General features: G+C 46.8%; 1 protein-coding gene across 1 annotated transcript in view; it reads right to left on the reverse strand.

Annotated features, from left to right (window-relative positions):
• The window catches only part of PDE4DIP (phosphodiesterase 4D interacting protein), a 533,445-nt gene extending 512,554 nt beyond the window's left edge, over positions 1-20,891 (reverse strand). The window contains exon 1 of the mRNA XM_033916500.1: positions 20,382-20,891. Within this exon, the coding sequence (XP_033772391.1) occupies positions 20,382-20,431 (50 nt within the window). The 5' untranslated portion in view covers positions 20,432-20,891. The remainder of the gene's footprint in view (positions 1-20,381) is intronic.
• Between the last annotated feature and the right edge of the window lie 222 nt (positions 20,892-21,113).

The raw sequence follows: 21,113 nt of genomic DNA on the forward strand, positions 1-21,113 counted from the left end.
GCTGCTATGGATCCTGAGGTGGATAGGACTGGCCCGCCTTCTGCTGGGGATGTGCATGCGGCGAGGGGTCTTGCTTCTTTTAGACAGCTTTTGCATTTGGTAGATGTGTGGAGAATACATCATCCCTTGGATTCTAATTATACTCATGTTGCGCGGACGCATCCTTCTATGTCCTGCATAGATTACATTTTGATAGGAGAAGATGTGTTTTCTAGAGTTACTAAAGCGTTTATTGATAGTCCCACGTTGTCAGATCATGCTTTGATTTGGATAGACTTACAGGGAGTATTAGTAGGTGAGTGAGGTAGGGGGTGGCAGTTTCCGAGTCATCTGTACCATGATTCCAACTTTCAGGCTCTGTTGGTGTCCAAGTGGCAACAGTGTGGCAACAGTTTGTGGCCGAAAATGTACAGCATGTGAATGACCCATTGCTGCTTTGGGAAACAGCTAAGGCAGTACTGCGGGGCGAGACCATTGCCTATGTGGCGCGTAAACAGTGGGAATATGCGCAGGAGGTGCTCTATTTGGAAAAACAGGTTGAGCGGTATAAAAAACTTTGGATCCAGACGCGAACAGCGATGGCTCGGCTTGATTTGTGTCCCTTAATTCTAAGGTGCATGAACATTTCCTTCAGTCAGATTATTACTGCAAACATTGCTTTTATAGATTCAGGAATCGTACCAGTTCACTGTTACATAGAATACATAGAGTATGACGGCAGAAAAGGGCCGACAGCCCAACAAGTCTGCCCACTCAAAGAACCCTCCCCTAAGCATTTCCCCAGAGTGAACCCACATGTTTATCCCATCGTTTCTTGAAGTCGAGCACGTTGCTGACTTCAACTACATTGCTGGCTCACTTGTCTCGTCCGACATACGGCATGAGAGAACGGTGGTTACAGATGGTAGGCAGATAGGGGCTTTGTTTGCTCAATATTATGAGAAGTTATACCAGACTCGTGTGGTCCCTTCAGCTCAGATTGAGTCCTATGTGGCGAACCTGAATGTTCCAGTTTTGGGTGCAGAGGATGTGCAGGGATTGCATGCCCCCTTGGGGGGAGCAGAAATTCAGGAGGCTATTTGGCAGGCCCCTTTGCAGAAACCCCGGGTCCCGATGGTTTGTCAGCCAAATTTTATAAACTGTTACAGGATCATATTTCTCTGCCTTTAGAGGCATATTTTGCACAAGTTCTGCAGCGGGGGTCCTTTCCATTGCATGCTAATCTTTCTACTATTGTTCTGGGAAGGACCCCTCGCTGTTGGAATCTTATCGGTCTATTTCCCTCATTAATTTTGAGGTAAAGTTAATGGCTAAGATCCTGGCTCAGCGGTTGGCTCCACTGTTGCCTGAGTTAATTCACCCGGACCAAGTGGGCTTTGTTCAGGCTAGGCAGGCAGTATGGAATGTAACTAGGGTGGTGGATGTATTGGGTCATGCGGCTACAAAACATCAGGGGGGCTGTTGGTGAGTTTGGATGTGTGTAAGGCGTTTGATTGTGTGCATTGGACCTATTTGTTCTGTCTTTTGGAATGTTATGGTATGGGGGGTCCCTTTCTGGATATGGTAAGGGTGCTGTATGAGTCCCCACATTCTACTGTTCTAGTTAATGGGTTGTCCTCTGCGGTGTTTGTGTTGGGAAGAAGGACGAGGAAGTGATGCCCCCCATTCTCCCTGCTCTTTATACTATTTTTGGAACCTTTGTTTGCTCGTATCCGCTCTGATGGGGGCATTCAGGGAATGTGGGCGGGGAGTGCATCTGTGAAGTGTTTGGCATTTGCGGATGATTTGCTTTTGTGTGTCTCACAGCCCTATCCTTCTGTGGTACGTCTGTTGGAGTTGATTCAGCAACATGGGAGGGTTTCAGGGTTTACCTTAAATCTGGACAAATCTGAGGCATTGGCAGTGGGGGGCTATGCTTTTGAGGAATGGACATCTCCTTTTCCTTTTAAGAAGGTGATTCATAGCATGCGGTATTTGGGTGTTATCCTTCTTGTCTGGGTGGCTGAGGCGTATCGTGAAAATTATACTATATTAATGCAGAAATCTTTGGACTTATTCATCCTGTGGACACCGCTGCCCTTGAGTTTACGGGCCCGTATAGCTCTTTATAAAATGGTGCTGTTTCCGAAATGGCTGTTTATTCTTCAGACCTTTCCACTCTATTTGACTAATCAACACTTGCAACTTTTTCAGGCTGCCTTCAGTAAATTCCTGTGGAACAATCATAAGCCTCGCTGCATGCTACAACAGCTATCTTGCCCTGTTGGGAGGGGTGGGTTGGCTTTGCCAGACTTGTGACATTATAATGTTGCTTGTTTGATGAGACATTTAGTAGACTGGATTAAGGATACTTCCTTCTATACGCCCTTGGAGTTGGAGCGGCAAATTGTTGCTCCAGTGCATCTGCTGTTTATTACTGGAACTGTATTTCATAATCATCTGTATTTTATTACTTAATGAGAGTTTTATTATTGAAACTGTATTTTACAGACATCTGTATTTTTACTGCATTATTGTATTTCGCTGATGTCCAGCTCTTTTTAGTTTAAACCACCTAGAACTTTTAGTTATGGCGGTATAAAAGAATAAAGTTATTATTATTATTACATTCTAGGACGCTTTACAGAATTCTGCCAGCTCGCCAACACCCAATTTTGAAGTCTATGCGACAGGTATGACATTGGATTTGTAAACAACTTTGGCAATCTCCTCATTCTACCTGCTTGCTCCCTTTAGTGGGCAATTTAAATTTGGATCCTGATCTTTCTAAGCGGTATCTGCTGGCTTTATAAAATGGTGCTGTTTCTGAAATGGCTGTTTGTTCTTCAGACGTGGGTTGCACTTTGTCATAGACCTGGTCACAGAGGAGGGTGCCATGCAATCTCTTACTGATTTGCAACTGGATAACCAAAATTGGCTGGCTTATGGACAGGTACGTCATTATCCCAGGACAAGCAGGCAGGTGTTCTCACTAATGGGTGACGTGATCCAACGGAGCCCCGATGCGGACGCTTCTTTGAAGAAAACTCGAAGTTTCGAGTCGCCCGCACCGCGCATGCACGAGTGCCTTCTTGCCCAGAACAGGGTGCGTCTCCTCAGTTCTTACTTTTCCGCGGAGCCGAGAAGTCCGTCTTCGACTCTCTGCGTGAAGTTTTCTTCACTTGTGCCTTCTAATCTACGGTTTTGGTTTTAATTGATCTTAATCGATGATTTTCGTCGTTTTATTGTTAAAAAAAAAAAATTTCTTTATTCCGTTCGACCGGGAAGGCCACATGGCTGCAGCCCCGCGGCTTCGATCTCGCGGCGGAGCTTTTTCGGCCTATGTCCCGGCCTATTACTGGTTTTAAAAAGTGTGACAAGTGCCAGCGTGCGATTTCACTAACGGACCCTCATCGACACTGTGTTCGGTGTCTCGGGCCTGAACATCTCCCGAAATCGTGCTGGCCTTGCTCCACACTCACCGCACGTGCTTTCAAGCGCCGTTGCGTCCTGTGGGAATTGCTGTTCATGGAGTCCTCGACGGATCCGTCGACCACGAAGGGACCTTCGCCTTCGACATCTTCCGCATCCCCACAGCCTACCATCTCTGCGGCGCCGAGTCTCATCAAGCCCGCCTTGTTTATCCCGGCTCAGACTCCAGCGCCTGCTGCGATGCCTTCCTCAACCTCCTCAGGTCAGGTAGCCCAGCAACCCATTCCCCCAGTAGTATTGAAAGTGCCCAAGGCGAAGTCCAAGCACTCACACACTACTCCGAGGGAGCGCGAAGCCCGCGCAGGTGGTCCCATTTCAGATGCGGATCCATCCTTGCCGGCCTCATTCCAGACGCAATTCATCGAGCTCCTTACCACGATGGGGCCTCAGCTTCTTTCCCGAATCCAGCCTGGGCATATGGAGGCCTCCCGCGAGGTCGAGCCGCCTCCAGTGACTCAGCGGGGAACACACTCTCAACAGGGAGCAGAGTCTCTGCGAGTGTCTGGTCTGGCAACAATGCATGCATTGCAAGGAGCAGAGTCTTTGCCCATGCCTCCTCTGGAACCAATTCACCCGATGCAAGGATCAGAGTCTTTGCGAGTGCCTCCGTTGGAGCCGATTCACTCGATGCAAGGAGCAGAGTCTTTGCCCATGCCTCCTCTGGAACCAATTCACCCGATGCAAGGATCAGAGTCTTTGCGAGTGCCTCCGTTGGAGCCGATTCACTCGATGCAAGGAGCAGAGTCTTTGTGAATGCCTCCGTTGGAGCTGATTCACTCGATGCAAGAAACAGAGTCTTTACCACTGCCCCCATTGGAGCCGATCACCCCGACGGGGTTCGAGCCTTAACGGCAACCAACCCTACTTCGATCAATCGCTTCCAGCCCCATTCACTACCTGGGGGCCTCAGCGAAGACTTTCTCACCTCGTCCATCGAGGCCAACCTCTCGACACAGCCCACATCACCGATCGAGGCACTCCTCAAGGCACTCGTCCAGGCATGCCTCGCTTCATCGGAAGCAAGCATACCTAGAGTACTCGCCTCCACTGATGCCAGAGCTCGAGGACACGATGGGATCTCTCTCACCATCTCGGTCCCTGTCCCCAATTGTTCCGGAGGCCTCGACCTCATCTAGCCCATCCCGAGGCCCTGCAACCGCCGATCAACTGTCCTTCTCCTCGTTTCTCCGGCAGATGGGTGATGGCATGGACATCCCCCAAATTTTCGAAGGAATACCTGGAGAATATGCATCTCCTCAACCACCCGCTGAGAACCTTAAGCTTCCCTTACACAAGCTTCTGGACCAGACCTTCGCACGATGCCTTGAGACACCTTATTCCATCCCCGTCGTGCCGGGTAAATTGGACACCAGGTAGCACACGGTACATCGTAAAGGGTTTGACGTCTCTCAGCTCTCCCACTAGTCCCTTCTGGTGGAGTCCTCACTGAAGCGGTCCCACCCCTCCCAGGTCTACGCCACCATCCCAACTGGTAGAGAGGGGAAGACCATGGACTGATTCGGCAGGAGAGTTTACCAGAACTCCATGATGGTCTCGAGAGTTCTGAATTACAACTTCCACTTCACGACCTATTTGGAATTCCTTTTGTCTGTACTCCAGAAGTTTACGCCCTTCATGGACCCGAGGGCCCAGTTCGAGTACCAGGAGGTGCTGGCCTCGTTGTCCCAGCTCCGAGTACAGCTGATGCAGTCCTCCTACGACACCTTTGAGCTCGCGGCTCGAGCCACAGCATGTTCGGTAGCTATGCGACGACTGGCGTGGCTGAGGACCATCGACATGGACCCCAAACTCCAGGACAGGCTTGCAAATGTCACATGCGCTGGCAACAACCTCTTTGATGAGTCCAGCGAGGCGGCAACCAAGAAGCTCTCGGACCATGAGAAATCCTTCCAGTCCATCCTGCGTCCGAAGCCCAGGCCTGCCCCCGGCAATCACGCCCACCGTTGATATACCAGCGGCGCTACCCTCCAAAACAGGCTCCCCCATCAGACAGCCTGTGAAGAAACAGCACCCGCAGAAACATCAGCAAAAGCCTCAACCATCTGCTGTTCCGAAGGCTCCTCAGCCCTTTTGACTGTCTCAAAGAGGGCATAGCCTCTGTCGTTCTGCCTTTTTCAATCAATTCACCCATCAGAGGTCGTCTCCAGCATTTTTACCATCAATGGGCGACCATTACCACCGACCTCTGGGTCCTTTCCATCGTAAGAGAAGGGTACTCTCTTCAGTTCCACCAAATCCCTCGGGAACATCCTCCAAGAGAGTATCCTTCCAACTTAACCCAGACCGCCCTTCTCCTTCAGGAAGCCCAGGCCTTGTTACAGCTGGGAGCTGTCGAACCGGTCCCTCGGGACCAACAGACAAAGGGATTTACTCCCGGTACTTCCTTGTTCCGAAGAAGACGGCCGATCTGCGACCCATTTTGAATCTCAGGTACTCAACAAGTTTTTGGTCAAAGAAAAAAGTTTTGCATGCTGACCCTGGCATCCCTGTATCCCCTCCTCGAGCAGAATGACTGGTTATGCTCTCTGGTTCTGAAGGAGGCCTACACCCACATTCCCATTCATCCGGCATCCCGCCAATACCTCAGATTCAGGGTGGGACATGTTCATCTCCAATACCGAGTGCTTCCCTTCGGCCTGGCCTCGTCACCCAGAGTCTTCACCAAGTGCCTGGTAGTGGTAGCTGCAGCACTCAGAAACCATGGTCTCCAGGTGTTCCCTTACCTGGACGACTGGCTCATCAAAGATTCCACGTCTCAGGGGGTCGCCCTCGCGACCCAGAAGACCATTTGGTTATTGCAACATCTGGGATTCGAGATAAACTTCCCAAAATCCCACCTACAACCCTCCTGGACTCTCCCCTTCATTGGAGCGATCCTGGATACTACCCAGCTCAGAGCGTTTCTTCCTCCCCCACACATGAATGCTCTACTTCACCTCTGCCATTCAGTGTCCTCTTGCCCGTCCATCCCGGCGAGACAAATGATGGTCCTGCTAGGCCACATGGCCTCGACAGTTCACGTGATCCCATTTGCCAGACTGCACCTGAGGATCCCCCAATGGACCCTGGCATCCCAGTGGTCCCAAACGTTCGACCCCCTGACGTACCCTATCCAGGTCACTCCTGCTCTACAACAGTCTCTGCGCTGGTGGATGCTATCCTCCAATCTCTCCAGCAGTTTACTATTCCACACCCCCCACCATCAGAAAGTCCTCACGACCGACTTGCCGACTTATGCCTGGGGGGCTCATCTGGACGGCCTCCATACCAAGGGCCACTGGACCAGCGCGGACCGCCAGTGCCACATCAATCTCCTGGAACTCAGGGCGATCCTCAACGCTCTCCATGCCTTTCAGCAGCTCCTCCGCGACCAGATTGTTCTCATCTGCACAGACAACCAGGTCGCCATGTACTATGTCAACAAGCAGGGAGGCACGGGATCGGCCTCCCTTTGCCAGGAAGCTCTGAAGGTGTGGGATTGGGCAATTCGCAACAACACTTTCCTCAGAGCGATCTACATTCAGGCAGACAATGCCTTAGCAGACAGCTTGAGTCGCCTCCTGCAACCTCACGAGTGGACTCTCAACTCCACGCCCCTTCATCACATCTTCGCTCTGTGGGGAACACCTCAGATAGACCTCTTCGCAGCCCCCCACAAATTCAAACTGCCTCAGTTCTGCTCCAGGATCTAAACTCCACAGCGCCTCGAGGCAGACGCATTTCTTCTGGACTGGACAAATCTCTTTCTATATGCGTTTCCTCCATTTCCTCTCATCCAAAAGACTCTAGTCAAGCTGAAATCAGCCCATGCCACCATGATCCTGATTGCGCCACGGTGGCCCAGGCAACCTTGGTACTCCCTTCTACTCCAACTCGGCAGCAGGGAACCTTACCCTCTACCAGTTTTTCCATCTCTGCTTACACAGCAACAGGGATCTCTGCTTCACCCCAGCCTGCAGTCTCTACACCTGACAGCTTGGTTCCTCTCAACGTAACCCCTCTACAGTTTTTCCAACCTGTGAGGGACATCCTGGAAGCGTCACGGAAGCCTGCTACTAGGCAATGCTACCACCAAAAAATGGACTAGATTCTCTGTCTGGTGTGTTTCTCAGCATCAGGAGCCTCAACACTCCTCCTTGTCTTCGGTTTTGGACTATCTTTTACACTTATCTCATTCTGGTCTCAAGTCTTCTTCGATACGAGTCCATCTCAGTGCAATTGCTGCCTTCCATCAGCCCCTGCAAGGGAAACCTCTATCAGCCCATCCTGTGGTTTCCAGATTCATGAAAGGACTGTTCCACGTCAATCCTCCCCTCAAACCACCTCCAGTGGTCTGGGACCTCAACGTTGTCCTTTCACAACTTATGAAGCCTCCATTTGAACCTCTTCACAAGGCTCACCTGAAGTATCTCACTTGGAAAGTGGTATTTCTCATTGGCCTCACTTCTGCCCGAAGAGTCAGTGAGCTCCAAGCCTTGGTTGCGGACCCACCTTTTACAGTATTCCATCATGACAAGGTGGTTCTCCGCACTCATCCGAAATTCCTGTCTAAAGTTGTCTCAGAATTTCATCTCAACCAATCCATTGTTCTTCCAGTGTTCTTTCCGAAGTCACATTCTCACCCTGGAGAATCTGCCCTTCATACTCTGGACTGTAAGCGTGCTTTGGCTTTCTACCTAGAACACACCAAACCTCACAGAACTGCTCCTCAACTTTTCATCTCCTTTGATCCGAACAAGTTGGGACGTCCTATATCCAAGCGCACCATCTCCAACTGGATAGCGGCTTGCATCTCATTCTGCTGTGCCCAGGCTGGATTGCCCCCTGACAGAAAAATCACAGCCCATAAGGTCAGAGCTATGGCAGCTTCTGTAGCTTTCCTCAGATTGACACCAATGGAGGAAATTTGTAAAGCTGCCATTTGGTCCTCGGTTCATACCTTCACTTCTCATTATTTCATTTCTCCAGACGGGATGGACAGTTTGGCCAAACAGTATTGCAAAATTTATTCTCCTAAGTTGCCAACTCTCCCTCCATCCCATTATGGTTAGCTTGGAGCCCTCCATCCCATTATGGTTAGCTTGGAGGTCACCCATTAGTGAGAATACCTGCCTGCTTGTCCTGGGATAAAGCAATGTTACTTACCGTAACAGTTGTTATCCAGGGACAGCAGGCAGCTATTCTTATGTCCCACCCACCTCCCCTGGGTTGGCTTCTCTGCTAGCTATCTGAACTGAGGAGACGCACCCTTGTCTGGGTGGGAAGGCACTCGCACATGTGCGGTGCGGGCGACTCGAAACTTCGAGTTTTCTTCAAAGAAGCGTCCGCATCGGGGCTCCGTTGGATCACGTCACCCATTAGTGAGAATAGCTGCCTGCTGTCCCTGGATAACAACTGTTACGGTAAGTAACATTGCTTTATGTGCTCTCTCTAACTCGAGAGACCATTGATGAAGATGCAGTAGACTCTGTGGTGGAGCTTCTATCCTTATCTCGTACCACTCCGGCCAATATTTCCTTTTATCACATGAGTTTGAATAATTTGGTTCCACCTTTTGACTTTGATAAACTAGTGGCGGTTTGGAATGCAGAAGCGGAGGGTGATCCATTTCTAGATGGAGAGGTGCTCCGCTTGCCGGTGAAAAACTCTTGCCACCTTACTAAATCCTCAGATTTACAGGAACTACAATATAAGTTTTTGTTACATTTGTATGTGGTGCCAAAGCGTGCGTTTTGGGCTGGTATTGCTTTGACTCCTTAATGCCCTAAATGCTAATACCTACCTGCTTCTTTGTATCATATGTTCTGGACTTGTGTGCCAGTTCAGCGCTTCTGGACTTCTGTGGTGACTTACCTTTCAGGACTTTTGCATAAGTGATTACCATGCCAAGCGGATGTTCTTCTGTTTTCTAATTTTCGCACACTGGGCACGTAGAGTGTAACCAACCGCTTGCTCGAGCGGTTGGTTCTTTTGGCACGCAAATGTATTCTCCGTAATCGTCGCCAGCAGGAGGCCCCTTCAGTGACAGAGTGAAAGAATGATGTCTATGCCTTGCTACGTATGGAGCGTCTGGACGTCAAGAGAGCCTCTCCGGCCGCCTGACAGATTTGGTCCCCTGTGATTGATAGCTTGCCTCCCAGAGCCCGTAGCTACTTGCTGAATATGTGATGCTGTGTGAGGAGGGGGGGAACAGTTGGGAGTTGTTGTGCTGTACATGTGTGGCCCACTCTAGTCTGTATTCTTTGTTAAAATGTTAATAAAAATTATTATAAAATAAAGAGTGCCGTCTTATGTAGGGTTACCATATTTAACAACGGACAAACTCGGATGCATGGCCCTGCCCCATTCCGCCCTCAGCCAAGCCTTGTTCTGCTTCCAGTCTACCCTATTCTGCCTCCAGCCCCCCCAAAAAGCCCCTCTTTTTTCCCCGACCTCTGGGCCGCATCTGAAGGGTCTCCAGCATGCGTAGATGCGTGTGACATCATTTGCGCATGCTTATTGAAGGCCCTCCAAACGTGGCTGGAGCTCGGGGCTTTCCAAAACCCGGACAAAGTCTGTCTGGGTTTTCTCGGACGTCTGGCCCAGGGGTCTAGCCCAGGGGTCTCCAAAGACCCTCCTCGAGGGCCGAATCCAGTCGGGTTTTCGGGATTTCCCCACTGAATATGCATTGAAAGCAGTACATGCACATAGATCTCATGCATATTCATTGGGGAAATCCTGAAAACCCAACTGGATTCAGCCCTTGAGGAGGGACTTTGGAGACTCCTGCTTTATGATAAGCAAAGGGAAAGGCTTAGTGCCAATTATATAAACCCACTCCAAAATTGTCTTAGGTCCCATTTCCCCTTCTGACCTGTAATCCACAGGCAGATCTGTTCTTACAATGCCTGCAGCAGCCACCTAAATAAAGAATCAGTCTGCCATATCCTCAGGGATTGGCACTACAGAAGCACTTGCTTCAGAGCAAGGATTCTTGGATAAAGGACAAGAACCAGAGCATAAGAAGTTGCTGGCTTGCTCTGGTCTCTCAACAAAGAAATTAGAGAATGTGCCCCCATTCTCACTGTCCCAGGCTTAAACTAGGCAGTCGCCTAGCTGTACTATAACAAAGGGGTGGGGGGGGGGGCTATATTTAATTATCAATTCATCAACAAAATCAAATATAGTAAAATCAAATTAAACGGCTAAGGAAATTACTCTTCTGATCCAAGATGGCTGAGCACCACGCTGTAGCAACTCGCTCTAACAGTTTGGTCTCTGAGTCTTCGATAGTTCCTGCAAATGTCGAAACGGAGAGGAAGGAGTTCCGCTGGGGCCTCGTGGCGCTCCAGAGCAGCCGTTCAGGGCAACACAGAAGAATTACTGTGGCAGATGCAGGATATCGGGTTGCCGTCGGTAACGTCCCCACTGGAGCTGAACTGCAGAGGTGAGGAGACCATGCTGAGTCTCGACACTAGGGCACCACCACCACGTCCTCAGGTTATAAGCTCCCCGTGGGGGGAGGGCGAGTACCCAGAAGCCGGAGCTCTCTCTACCCCTGAGGCCAAGGAAGAAGCAGCAGAGAGCAAGGAACCAGACTCTCCACAATTACAGGAGAGTCTGATGGAAACCGAGGACTTATCAACACTTGGGGACTGATTATTCCAAGATACCCAGCAGGAGAGATTGTCAGCTGGTGAGCAAAAAGATACTATATTACAATTATCGCAAATACAAAAACCCCAAGAAGTGACACTAGAATCAATATGGGACGTGGTTGCAAATCTGCCTAATATCATTAACCCACAGTTTCAACAAATAGAAGGAAAAATAAAAACACAGTTGACTGAAATAAAGAGATTAAGAAAAGAAGTAACTGAATCCAAAACTTCTATAGGACATATTAATCAAGAATTGAAAGTCTCTAAACAAATTCAAGATACATTGATTAAGGATAATATTAATCTCAGAAGAAAGCTTGAGGCATTGGATAATTTTTCAAGGGGAAACAATTTAAGGCTGGTTAATTTCCCTAGGATTACTATGGTAACTCCTAGGGAGATGTTTAAAAGATATTTGCAAGAAGTTTTGGAAGTTCCAGAGGAGGCTTTACCTCCATTAACACAAGTTTACTATCTTCCTCAAAAACAGCAACAAGCAACCACTCAAGAACAATTAAATGTTTCCAAATTATTGGAGCTTTCAGATAAAAAAAGCAGTACCTGCAACTTTACTTTTAATTGTTGCTTTAGCCACGGATAAAAATTGGTTACTGAGACTTTTCTTTAAGAACAAACAGAAGGACATTTTGGGTTTAAAAATTCAAATGTACCCAGATTTGGCTAGAGAGACCCAAAAACGTCGTAGAAAATTTTTACTTTTGAAACCAGGTATGTTAGCTCTAGGAGCAACTTTCTTTTTGCGTCATCCATGTAAATGTATCATATATTATTCTTCACAAAAATTTGTCTTCTTTGAGCCTTTCCAAATGTGGAAGATATCCTGAAGCTCAGCTAATTATGCCTAATTCCTAGATTATGATTTGTTCCTTTAATTCTCGCTTTTGTAACATTTGGGATCCTTAATGTTGGACTTGAGCGGAAATTAAGCTTATGTTCTGTCTTCAAATTTGGTTTTTTTTTTCTTTTATGTATGACAAAATTGCTTAACTTTTGATTTCTGTACAAGTTTAAACTTGATATGTATATTGAAAATTATAAATAAATACATTTAAAAAAAAATCAAATTAAACATAAAAACACAGGCCAAAAAATAACACAATAGAAAGGGCCTCGATTTCAAAAGTATTTAAAAATAATACATGAATCATCAGAGAGTTGAATAAGCATGCTCTTGGAGTGTGCTTTAACCGTCTTCCTAACCTTAACAAGTCAGCCTCAAGACACAGCTCCAGCAGTAAACCATGCCACAGTACTGGAGCAGCGCATGTAAACACACAAGAAATGGGTGTCCACTTTCTGCAATGCTGTCATAACAGCATTACAACTTCCCACACACCGGCTGGCAGTGCCAGTCATACCCCATCTCTATTCGTGAACCACTGGGATCATGATCTTGTCCCTGCCCACGCTGACACTGCATTTTCTGTTTAGCATAGCTTAGTAAACTTGCCCTTTAGTTAAGTTTCAAGTTTATTTTAAAATTTATTATACCGCCTAACCAGGCTTCTAGGTGGTGTACATTAATCAATTAAAAAAACAATCAAGTTAACAAACATATTTGGGGAATAATTAACCAAACAGACAAACTTGTACAAAAGGAAAAAAGGGGTCGAACTAAAATATTATAAGAAAGAGACACTGATGGAAAGAACAAGAGGTGGGTGAAAGACCAAAAGAAGGGAAGTTGAATTGTCCTTAGAAGGACATTTGCAATTAAACAGCATCTTTAAAAAAGTAGTTACTACTCGAAGGCGTCTTTAAATAAGAAGGTTTTTAATTTAGATTTAAACTGGTGCATCAGGGCATGGCCTCCTGCTCCCGAAGACAATCACGGGAGGCCTGAGGAGCAGGATGGACTGGGCACCCCTCCTGCTCCCAATGATTCTAAAGATATGGGGAGGGAGGTGGGCCCGGCCCGGCCAAGTGGCGTTTGAGATGGCAGGAGGGAGTTGGCTTCCCTCCTGCCTTGTGTTCAGCGGGGCATCGGGCACGGGGGGGGGGGGGGGGGGGGGGGCGGGGCATCGTCACGCGGGGCATTTTTTAGAGGTTTGGGGAGGGAGGAGGCACTTCGGGGGGGGGCTTTTTATTTTTACCGAGCAGTTATTTTGCATGTGTAATACATGCAAAATATCTGCCTGATTAAAATAAAAAATTTTTTAAAAAGCTGTCAGAAGCCCTGACAGCAGTGATAGGAGGCTGCTTCTCCTGTCATTACTGTCAGGGCTGAATCCGATCTGTGCAGTCGGTTGGGGGCGTGCCTCCAAACGCCCCCATTTGCATGCAGATGGTTGGCGAATCGGTTGGCCTGCCTCCAATCGCACACAAATCGGATATGGATCGGAGGGTTAGTGAATCTAGCCCAAGCTCTGAAGCTTCAGTTTTGCTTCAAGTTTCAAGTTCAAGTTTATTAGGATTTTATATACCGCCTATCAAGATTATCTAAGCGATTTTTTACAATCAGGTACTCAAGCATTTTCCCTATCTGTCCCGGTGGGCTCACAATTTATCTCATGTACCTGGGGCTATGGAGGACTGAGTGACTTGCCCAGGGTCACAAGGAGTAGCGCAGGGTTTGATCCCACAACCCCAGGGTGCTGAAGCTGTAGCTTCAACTACTGCGCCACACACTCTCTTGCCCTGCTTCAGGGAAGAGCTGAGCTGATTTCTTTTGCCTTTGAACTTTTATATGTTGAAAGAAAGTTATGGAGTAATAACTTCAATGAAATACTCTTACCTGGATAAGAATACTGAAGCAAGTATTGTTCAGACCAGGAGAGCAAGTGCTTGTATTTGGACTTTCCCAAGATAAAAACAAAAGACTGTGGATATGGATGTCATGAAATATGATTTTATTTGCTCTTCACAATAAAAATACAAATAAAAGTCTGAATTAGTAATACACGTATGATTGTCCTGATGGACCCTACACGGTACGTGTTTCGTCGAGACCGCCTTCCTCAGGGGTCCGGATGATGTAGGGTACAAAGATAAAAATATGAGCACAATAATGTACGTGTCTTTGAGCATAAAAACTGAAAATGGCTTGAAACAAGCAGAGTGGCGCGTAAAATCGCAGTGATAAACCACCACAGTAAACTGAAACTGAATATAAAATATGCAAATGAGGGGAATGGGCATGCAAAGCATGAAGGACGTGATTCACTAAAATTAAAAAGCAACACCGACTGGGCTGGCTGATCCAAAATAAACGACTGCTGAGGACCAGTCGCTGAGGTCCTTTCTGACTGCCTTGCCTTCTGCCGCCATGCTCTCTGCCCTCCTTTTCTGCCCTGATCTGCTCTCTGCCCCGATCTCCTGCTCCTGTCTGCCCCGATTAAAATAAAAAAATTTTAAAAAAGCTGTCAGAAGCCCTGAAGATCTCCTGCTACTGTCTGCCCCGATCGGATGCTCTGGCCGCCCTGCTCTTGCATTGAATCTCTCCTGCCTGAAGCCCTGACTGGCCCACCTGCTCTCGGCCCAAATCTCTCCTGCCTGCCGCCCCGAATAGCCGCCCTGCTCTCAGCCCAAATCTCTCCTGCCACCCTGACTCTCCTGCCCTTCCCCGCACTGCGAGCCCCTGGTTTTAACCCGCGGGTTAAAAGCAGGTTAAAATCATGGGCTCGCTGGGCTAGTAAAAGTTAAAAAAAAAAAGTTGCAGCTCTTAGGATTAGCGCATGAGTCCTTACTGCCTTCAAAACAGGTATTGGTAAGTGCTCATGCACTAATAATTTTTAACAGCCATGTGCTAATGCCAACATTACTGCATGGACGTTAATGGAACAAACTGAAAATCTTCCTTTTCCCAGCTGCAGTCATAAAGGCCTTAGCACGCAGGAAAAACCCGTGTAAGGGTGCATTAAAGCCAACTTTTACTGCAACTTAGTGAAAGGACCTCTATAATAGCAGATGTTATTTGCAAAAAACAAAGTAGGAGGCTAACCCCAGGATTACCGGTATATGCTTTCCTTACTATAGCTTAATGCTCACCGCAGAAATCTGAATTTAACAAATCGTATCTCTAAACTTTTTGCTGTTAGTGGTAAAGTTGCTGATTTCTTTCAAATGGAGATGCATTCATTCTCTGCCATATGCTGATTGGCTGTAGGAGATATGGTATATTTCTGAAATGTTCCTTGGGCTTTATCCTCATATAGGAGTGGCCTAGTGGTTAAAGCTACAGCCTCAGTACTCTAAGACTATGAGTTTGATCCCAGCCTGCTCTATGTGACTCTGGGAAAGTCCATCTACAGTTAGATTATGAGCCCACCAGGACAGATAGAGAAAACACTTAAGGGCAAATTTTATAAGGCCTAATTAGGCACTGTTCAGCGCAATTCAAGTAAAATTGGGTGCTGTTTAATGAATCACGCTGAGGGAACCTATTTTGGAGGCGCCCAATCTCTAGGCACAACTAAAAGTTAGGCGCCTAGCAGAGCACTTAAGCACGTTTAAGAGCAGCGATTCTGAAACAAGGTGCCTAACATGTAGCCATGCCCACGCCCTACGTGCATAGCGCCTATTTTTTTAAAGGCCGCCTAAATTTTTAGAGGCATCTTGTTGCAGAATCGCTCTTTCTTGATAAGCACCTAAGTTTCAATTACAGATACTCGTCGACTTACGACCGTAATTGGTTCCGGCCTATGTTAGACTAAGGTAAGAATACTGTATTAGACTGGGTAATGATATTGTAATCATCTTAAAGTAATATTTTATCAACATTTTCTTACTTTCTAAGTCAAGCACAGCACAATCCCTTTGTGGTGAACATTCGTTGTGGCACCTCCTCTTTATATTATTACTGCTGTGTAGCGAGACTTGGGAGTGCAGGAGACTGGGGCTGCTAATAGCTGGTGGGGGAAACTGTAGTAAACGCGTCATAAAGTCGAACAGTCGTAACTTGAATAGGTCGTAAGTCAATGAGTACCTTTATTGCTGATTAAAAAGCTTAATCGAGCTTTTCTAAAAGCTTAATCAATTTAGATAGGCACCTTTCTAGATGGGCGCCTCCGAAATAGGTGCCTAACATTAGGCGCCGGCTACAGAATTTGAACCTTACAGCCTGATTCTAGAAACGGCGCCTGCAAAACGGGTGCCTACCACATGTCAATCACCAGTAGGCACTGCGTCCAGAATTGCGTCTATTTTCTTCTGCAGATGCCTTAAGTGCGGGCCAGCATTTTACAGGCCTGCATTTAAGGCATCTGACTCCCGCCTATGAGAAATGCCTAGGCATGCCTACGGATGCTTAAGGCCACTTCTGGCATTAACCATGCCAATTCCAGCCTTAGGCATCCACAGGCATGCCTAGACATCTCCACACGTGAGCGAACAATGCCTACATTGTAGACATCCTTCGCCCCATCAATTTTTAGACGACAGTAGGATGCGAACCACTGCCTAAAATCAGGATGCCATTTTTAGAATCAGGCCCTTAGAGTACCTGACCATCATTCAATGTAAACCACTTAGGATCCTCTTGGGGTATATAAGGAAAGATAAAATATGAAGTGCTATGGTCTCCCTTTATAAAATTTACCATATTGGTTGGATATATGTTTTGAAATTTTTTCTTTTATGACTATCTTACATCATCTCTTACCCTTCTCTTCATCTATGGTACTCTTCATCTATGGTACTTTTTTTTCCTTTTTAAGAAAACTCACTAACTTGATCTTTATGCTGGAGTACAAAGGAAGCTTGTACAATCTGCTGTGTGGATCTGTTCAGTTTGTTAAACGTTATTGTAACATTTAAAGCATTTAATAAAATACAAGGAGCCTATTTACTAAGCCAAAGAAAAGCGTTCAGCCCTTAACCAAATTACTTCCAGAGGCAATGCACATCCCGTTACCTGCCCTTCCTCTAGCATTTCCTGTGTTTTTAAGGGATGTAGTGCAGTCTGTTAACATAACAACAGGGCTGACTCACTTCTTGGAATTCATACCTGCTCAAGTTCACATTTGCTCTGCCACTCAAATGCTACAGGGAGCATTTAGTGTCAATATTTAGGTTTTTAGACTGACTTGCCAAGTAATACTCATGATGGCTTAAACTTTTGCAGACTTCAAGCCCAATAAATTCCTTACCAAAAGATCTTACAAAGCGGATATCTAAAGCAAAATGAGATAAAGTGTCTTGCCCAAAGAAAGCAGATTCTCCCAGTGCAACACCAACTCTGAGACGTCCAGCATGGCACTAGCCCTGGAGCTAGTCTGCCCACGGGACTCCCAGTGAAAACCATACCCCAAGTCCATTTGTCCTTTAACAGGCATTTATCTTTGCTGACAGCTTCTGACACACTGTGAGCTGAAGTTACAACTAGAGAGTTGCACGGGGACAGAAATCCCACCTATCCCTGCCCGTCCCCGCCAGGATCCTCTCCGTTCCCACTCATCCCCGCAAGGAATTACCTCCATCCCCGCCCGTCCCCATAAAAAGCAGAAATTACTTCTGACAGGATCATCAATTCCACTGTTTCTTTTGTGTTTGCGCTGCTGCTTTCCTTGTGGAATCTCTTTGGTGGAACCCTTTTTTTGTTTTCTGTTCAGGTAATTAACTTATAAACCCCCTCTTTTACTAAGGCTGACATGTCCATTATATTATAATAATAATAATAATAATAATAACTTTATTCTTATATACCGCCAACAATCTTGCGACTTCTAGGTGGTTTACAATGAAGATAAATTGCACAGACATCGAATTACAGAGTGTAGCGGTGAATATCTGATAGTAGCAACAATAAAAATAATAACAACAGTTTATATATTGCAGGACCGTGAAGTTCCATGCGGTTTACAATGAATTAGAAAAATTCCATAAATTGTGAGGAACATTCATAGTTAGAGATTAGAGGTTAACAGTTTACAAGATCTAAATTGGGGAGGGATTGCGATGGGGGCTATTGTCCTGATTCGTTACCTAGGTATTTCGAGAACAGGTATGTTTTTAGGTGTTTCCTAAATTCACCATAATTGTTTGAGTGTGTAATTAGTTTTTCCAAGTCTTTGCCCCATAAGGCTGCTTGGTATGATAGAAGTTGTTGATGGTGTCTCTTATATTTGCATCCTCTGGCTGGTGGGGAAACGAATTTCTGGTGTGCTCTTCTCTCATGTCTGTTGGTTGGGAATGAGAAGAGATCTGTTATATATTTAGGGGCTAGACCGGATAATACCTTGAAGCAGAGACATCCCAGTTTGAACTTCGTACGTGCCTCCATTGGCAGCCAATGCAGGAGTCGGTAGGAAGGGGTTATATGATCGGATTTTTTCAGTCTGAAGATAAACCTGACTGCTGCATTTTGGATCAGTTGAAGTCTCTGCATTTGCTTCCGGGTGATTGCCAGATGGGTAATGTTGCAATAATCAAGGTGGCTTAGTATTAGGGATTGTACCAGAATTCTGAATGCTGAAGCGTCGAAGTATGCTCTAATGGACCTAAGTTTCCAGAGAGTAAAAAACCCCTTTCTGACTAGGGAGTCCACATGGTCTTTCATAGTTAGACCTTGATCCAGTATTACCCCCAGAACCTTCATTGTAGGTTGAATAGGGTAGTTAAGATTGTTAATGCGTAGTGGTGTTGTGGTGATAGGTGGGTGTGGCGAGGCTATGAAGAATTTAGTTTTATCTGAATTAAGCTTCAGTTTGAATTCTGTGGTCCATTGTTCCATCAGGTTTAGCGCTTCTGTTGCCGTGGGGATGATTTCGGAGGGTGACGTATTAAACGGGATAATGATTGTGAAGTCATCCGCATAACTGAATACTTTTATACCCCGTTGGGCCAGCTGCATGCCTAGTGATGATATATAGACGTTAAAGAGTAGTGGGGATAATGGAGACCCCTGTGGAACGCCTGATGGGTTTCTCCATGTTTTAGAGAGATTGCAGTTGAAGCGTACTTGATAGGTGCGGGTCATAAGGAATCCTCGGAACCAGTCGAATACCTCACCTCCGATGCAGATTGCGTCTAAGCATTGTAGCAATTTTTTGTGATCCACCAGGTCGAAGGCCGAGCTCATGTCAAATTGCATGATTAAGGCATTGTGGCCCTTGCTGAATTAGTTGCGTAAGTATTCTAGGGTCGCTGCAATCGCCGTCTCAGTGCTAAACAGAGGTCTGAAGCCAGACTGGGTTTATATTATATGGACGAACCCTGCTTCCAAAGCCTTCCATCCCCGTGGGAGTCCCATTGGCTAGAGGGGGGTCCCCGTGGGAGTCCCGTGGGCCAGAGGGGGGGTCCCCATGGGAATCCCGTGGGTTAAGGGGGGGATTCCTGCGATCCCCGTTCCCGTGCAGACCTCTAGTCACAACTGAGCTAGAGAGGAAACCAATTAAAATTCCACCTCAAAACAACTGCAGGTTCAGACCTGCTTGTTCAAAAGTAGCTGAAATACTTAAATAAAAAGCAAAATTTTACCACAGCAAAGTACAGATCCTGCATATTACCCTCTCTCTCTCACACACACATATGCTGGACACACACACACACACACAGAATGGCTGGTTCAAATATTAGGCAAGACTAGATGGCTGCCTAGGGCAGCAGTTTCTGAGGGGCAGCAAAACAATAGATGCTGTCACAGAGACTAAAAAAACACCAACAGCACATTCTTTAACCTGCAGGGATAGCATGCACTCACACACAAACACACAGAAAGTGTAGTTTAGGGGTCCTTCTACTAAGCTGCAGTAAGCACTAATGCATGCTTACCATAAACAGCAAAAATTGCCTTATCGCAAGGCGCGCTCAGGCATCCCACTGTAATTTTGGGGTCGGTGCAAAAAAAAAAAAGTATTTTTTTAGCTGTGGGCCAGAGAACGGCATGCTCTGTACTACACTGCTACACACTAATTAGTGCATGGTGACAGAGGCTCATGTGTATTTAATGGTCATTTATACAGAATATAGAAAAATCAACCATTTTACTCCTACAATAAAATGGCCTTAGCACACAGGAATGACCCATGCAAAGGTGTTTAGGCCACTTTTTACTGCAGTTTTGCTAAAGGACCCCCTTAATATTTAATACAATTACAATCAATTCTGCATTTTTACAGAATTGTTTAGTTTTATTATCAAAATTCGGGGGGGGGGGGGGGTTGAAGAAGCTTGAAGATTCACCTAGGACACCCATATCTTCCAACCAACCCAGTCCCTCATACCCAAAAAGCAAGGTTACACTGTAGCTGCCCCCAATCTGCGATCAGCTCCCCCTGTCTCTGCTCTTACCTCCAGGAACCTGGCATCCAGCAAGCATCCTCTTTCAGAGCCCTGGCCATGCTGAGCTCAGTGCAGCAGCACCTCCTGCTCCAGGAGAACCTCTCACATCACTCCCCTGCCAGCAGGGAGACGACTAGAGGAAAGACTGGCAGCTGCAGGAACTCCGTGGCCAACAGAGGCAGAGGGCATTAGGCGGGGAGGGAGATGCCAGTGTACTTCTGGGCACGGGGACATTGCATCCTTCCAACGCCTGCCTCGAAAACAGCAAATACTACCTCCTTCCAGAAGTCCAGTAAGAAGAGGGTAGAAGAAACTACAAAACCCGCAAAATGTCCAAAGCAGAATCTGTTATTCTATTTCACAGAGACAGGAGGGCATTTTCGGCCTCATTCCTGCACATCAAAAGACCTAGCCAGAAAATCTATAGCCAGCACCAGCAAGCACGCCTGCCCCATAATCTCCGCTCATCTCTACTCTCTTTCGATCAGCTAAGAGGGGGATGCAATGAGTCTGGGTGGGCTCAGCCTTTGCTATGGGAGCCCAGAAGGTACATTATGCAGCATCTGATTGTCAAAAGCATTCGGTTTCGAAGCAGAAATCTCTGCCTGCCAAGTAAACCACACCCCGATCATTTAAAGAGCTCTGCACAGACGTTCGGGCCCTGTGGTCAGAGATTGCAGGCAGTGACACGTCTGTGGTCAGCCAGACATGGGTTGAGCTTTATTTAGATCCCATAAATTC

This window comes from Geotrypetes seraphini, chromosome 12 (assembly GCF_902459505.1).
Source record: "Geotrypetes seraphini chromosome 12, aGeoSer1.1, whole genome shotgun sequence".
NCBI classification, from domain to species: Eukaryota; Metazoa; Chordata; class Amphibia; order Gymnophiona; family Dermophiidae; genus Geotrypetes; species Geotrypetes seraphini.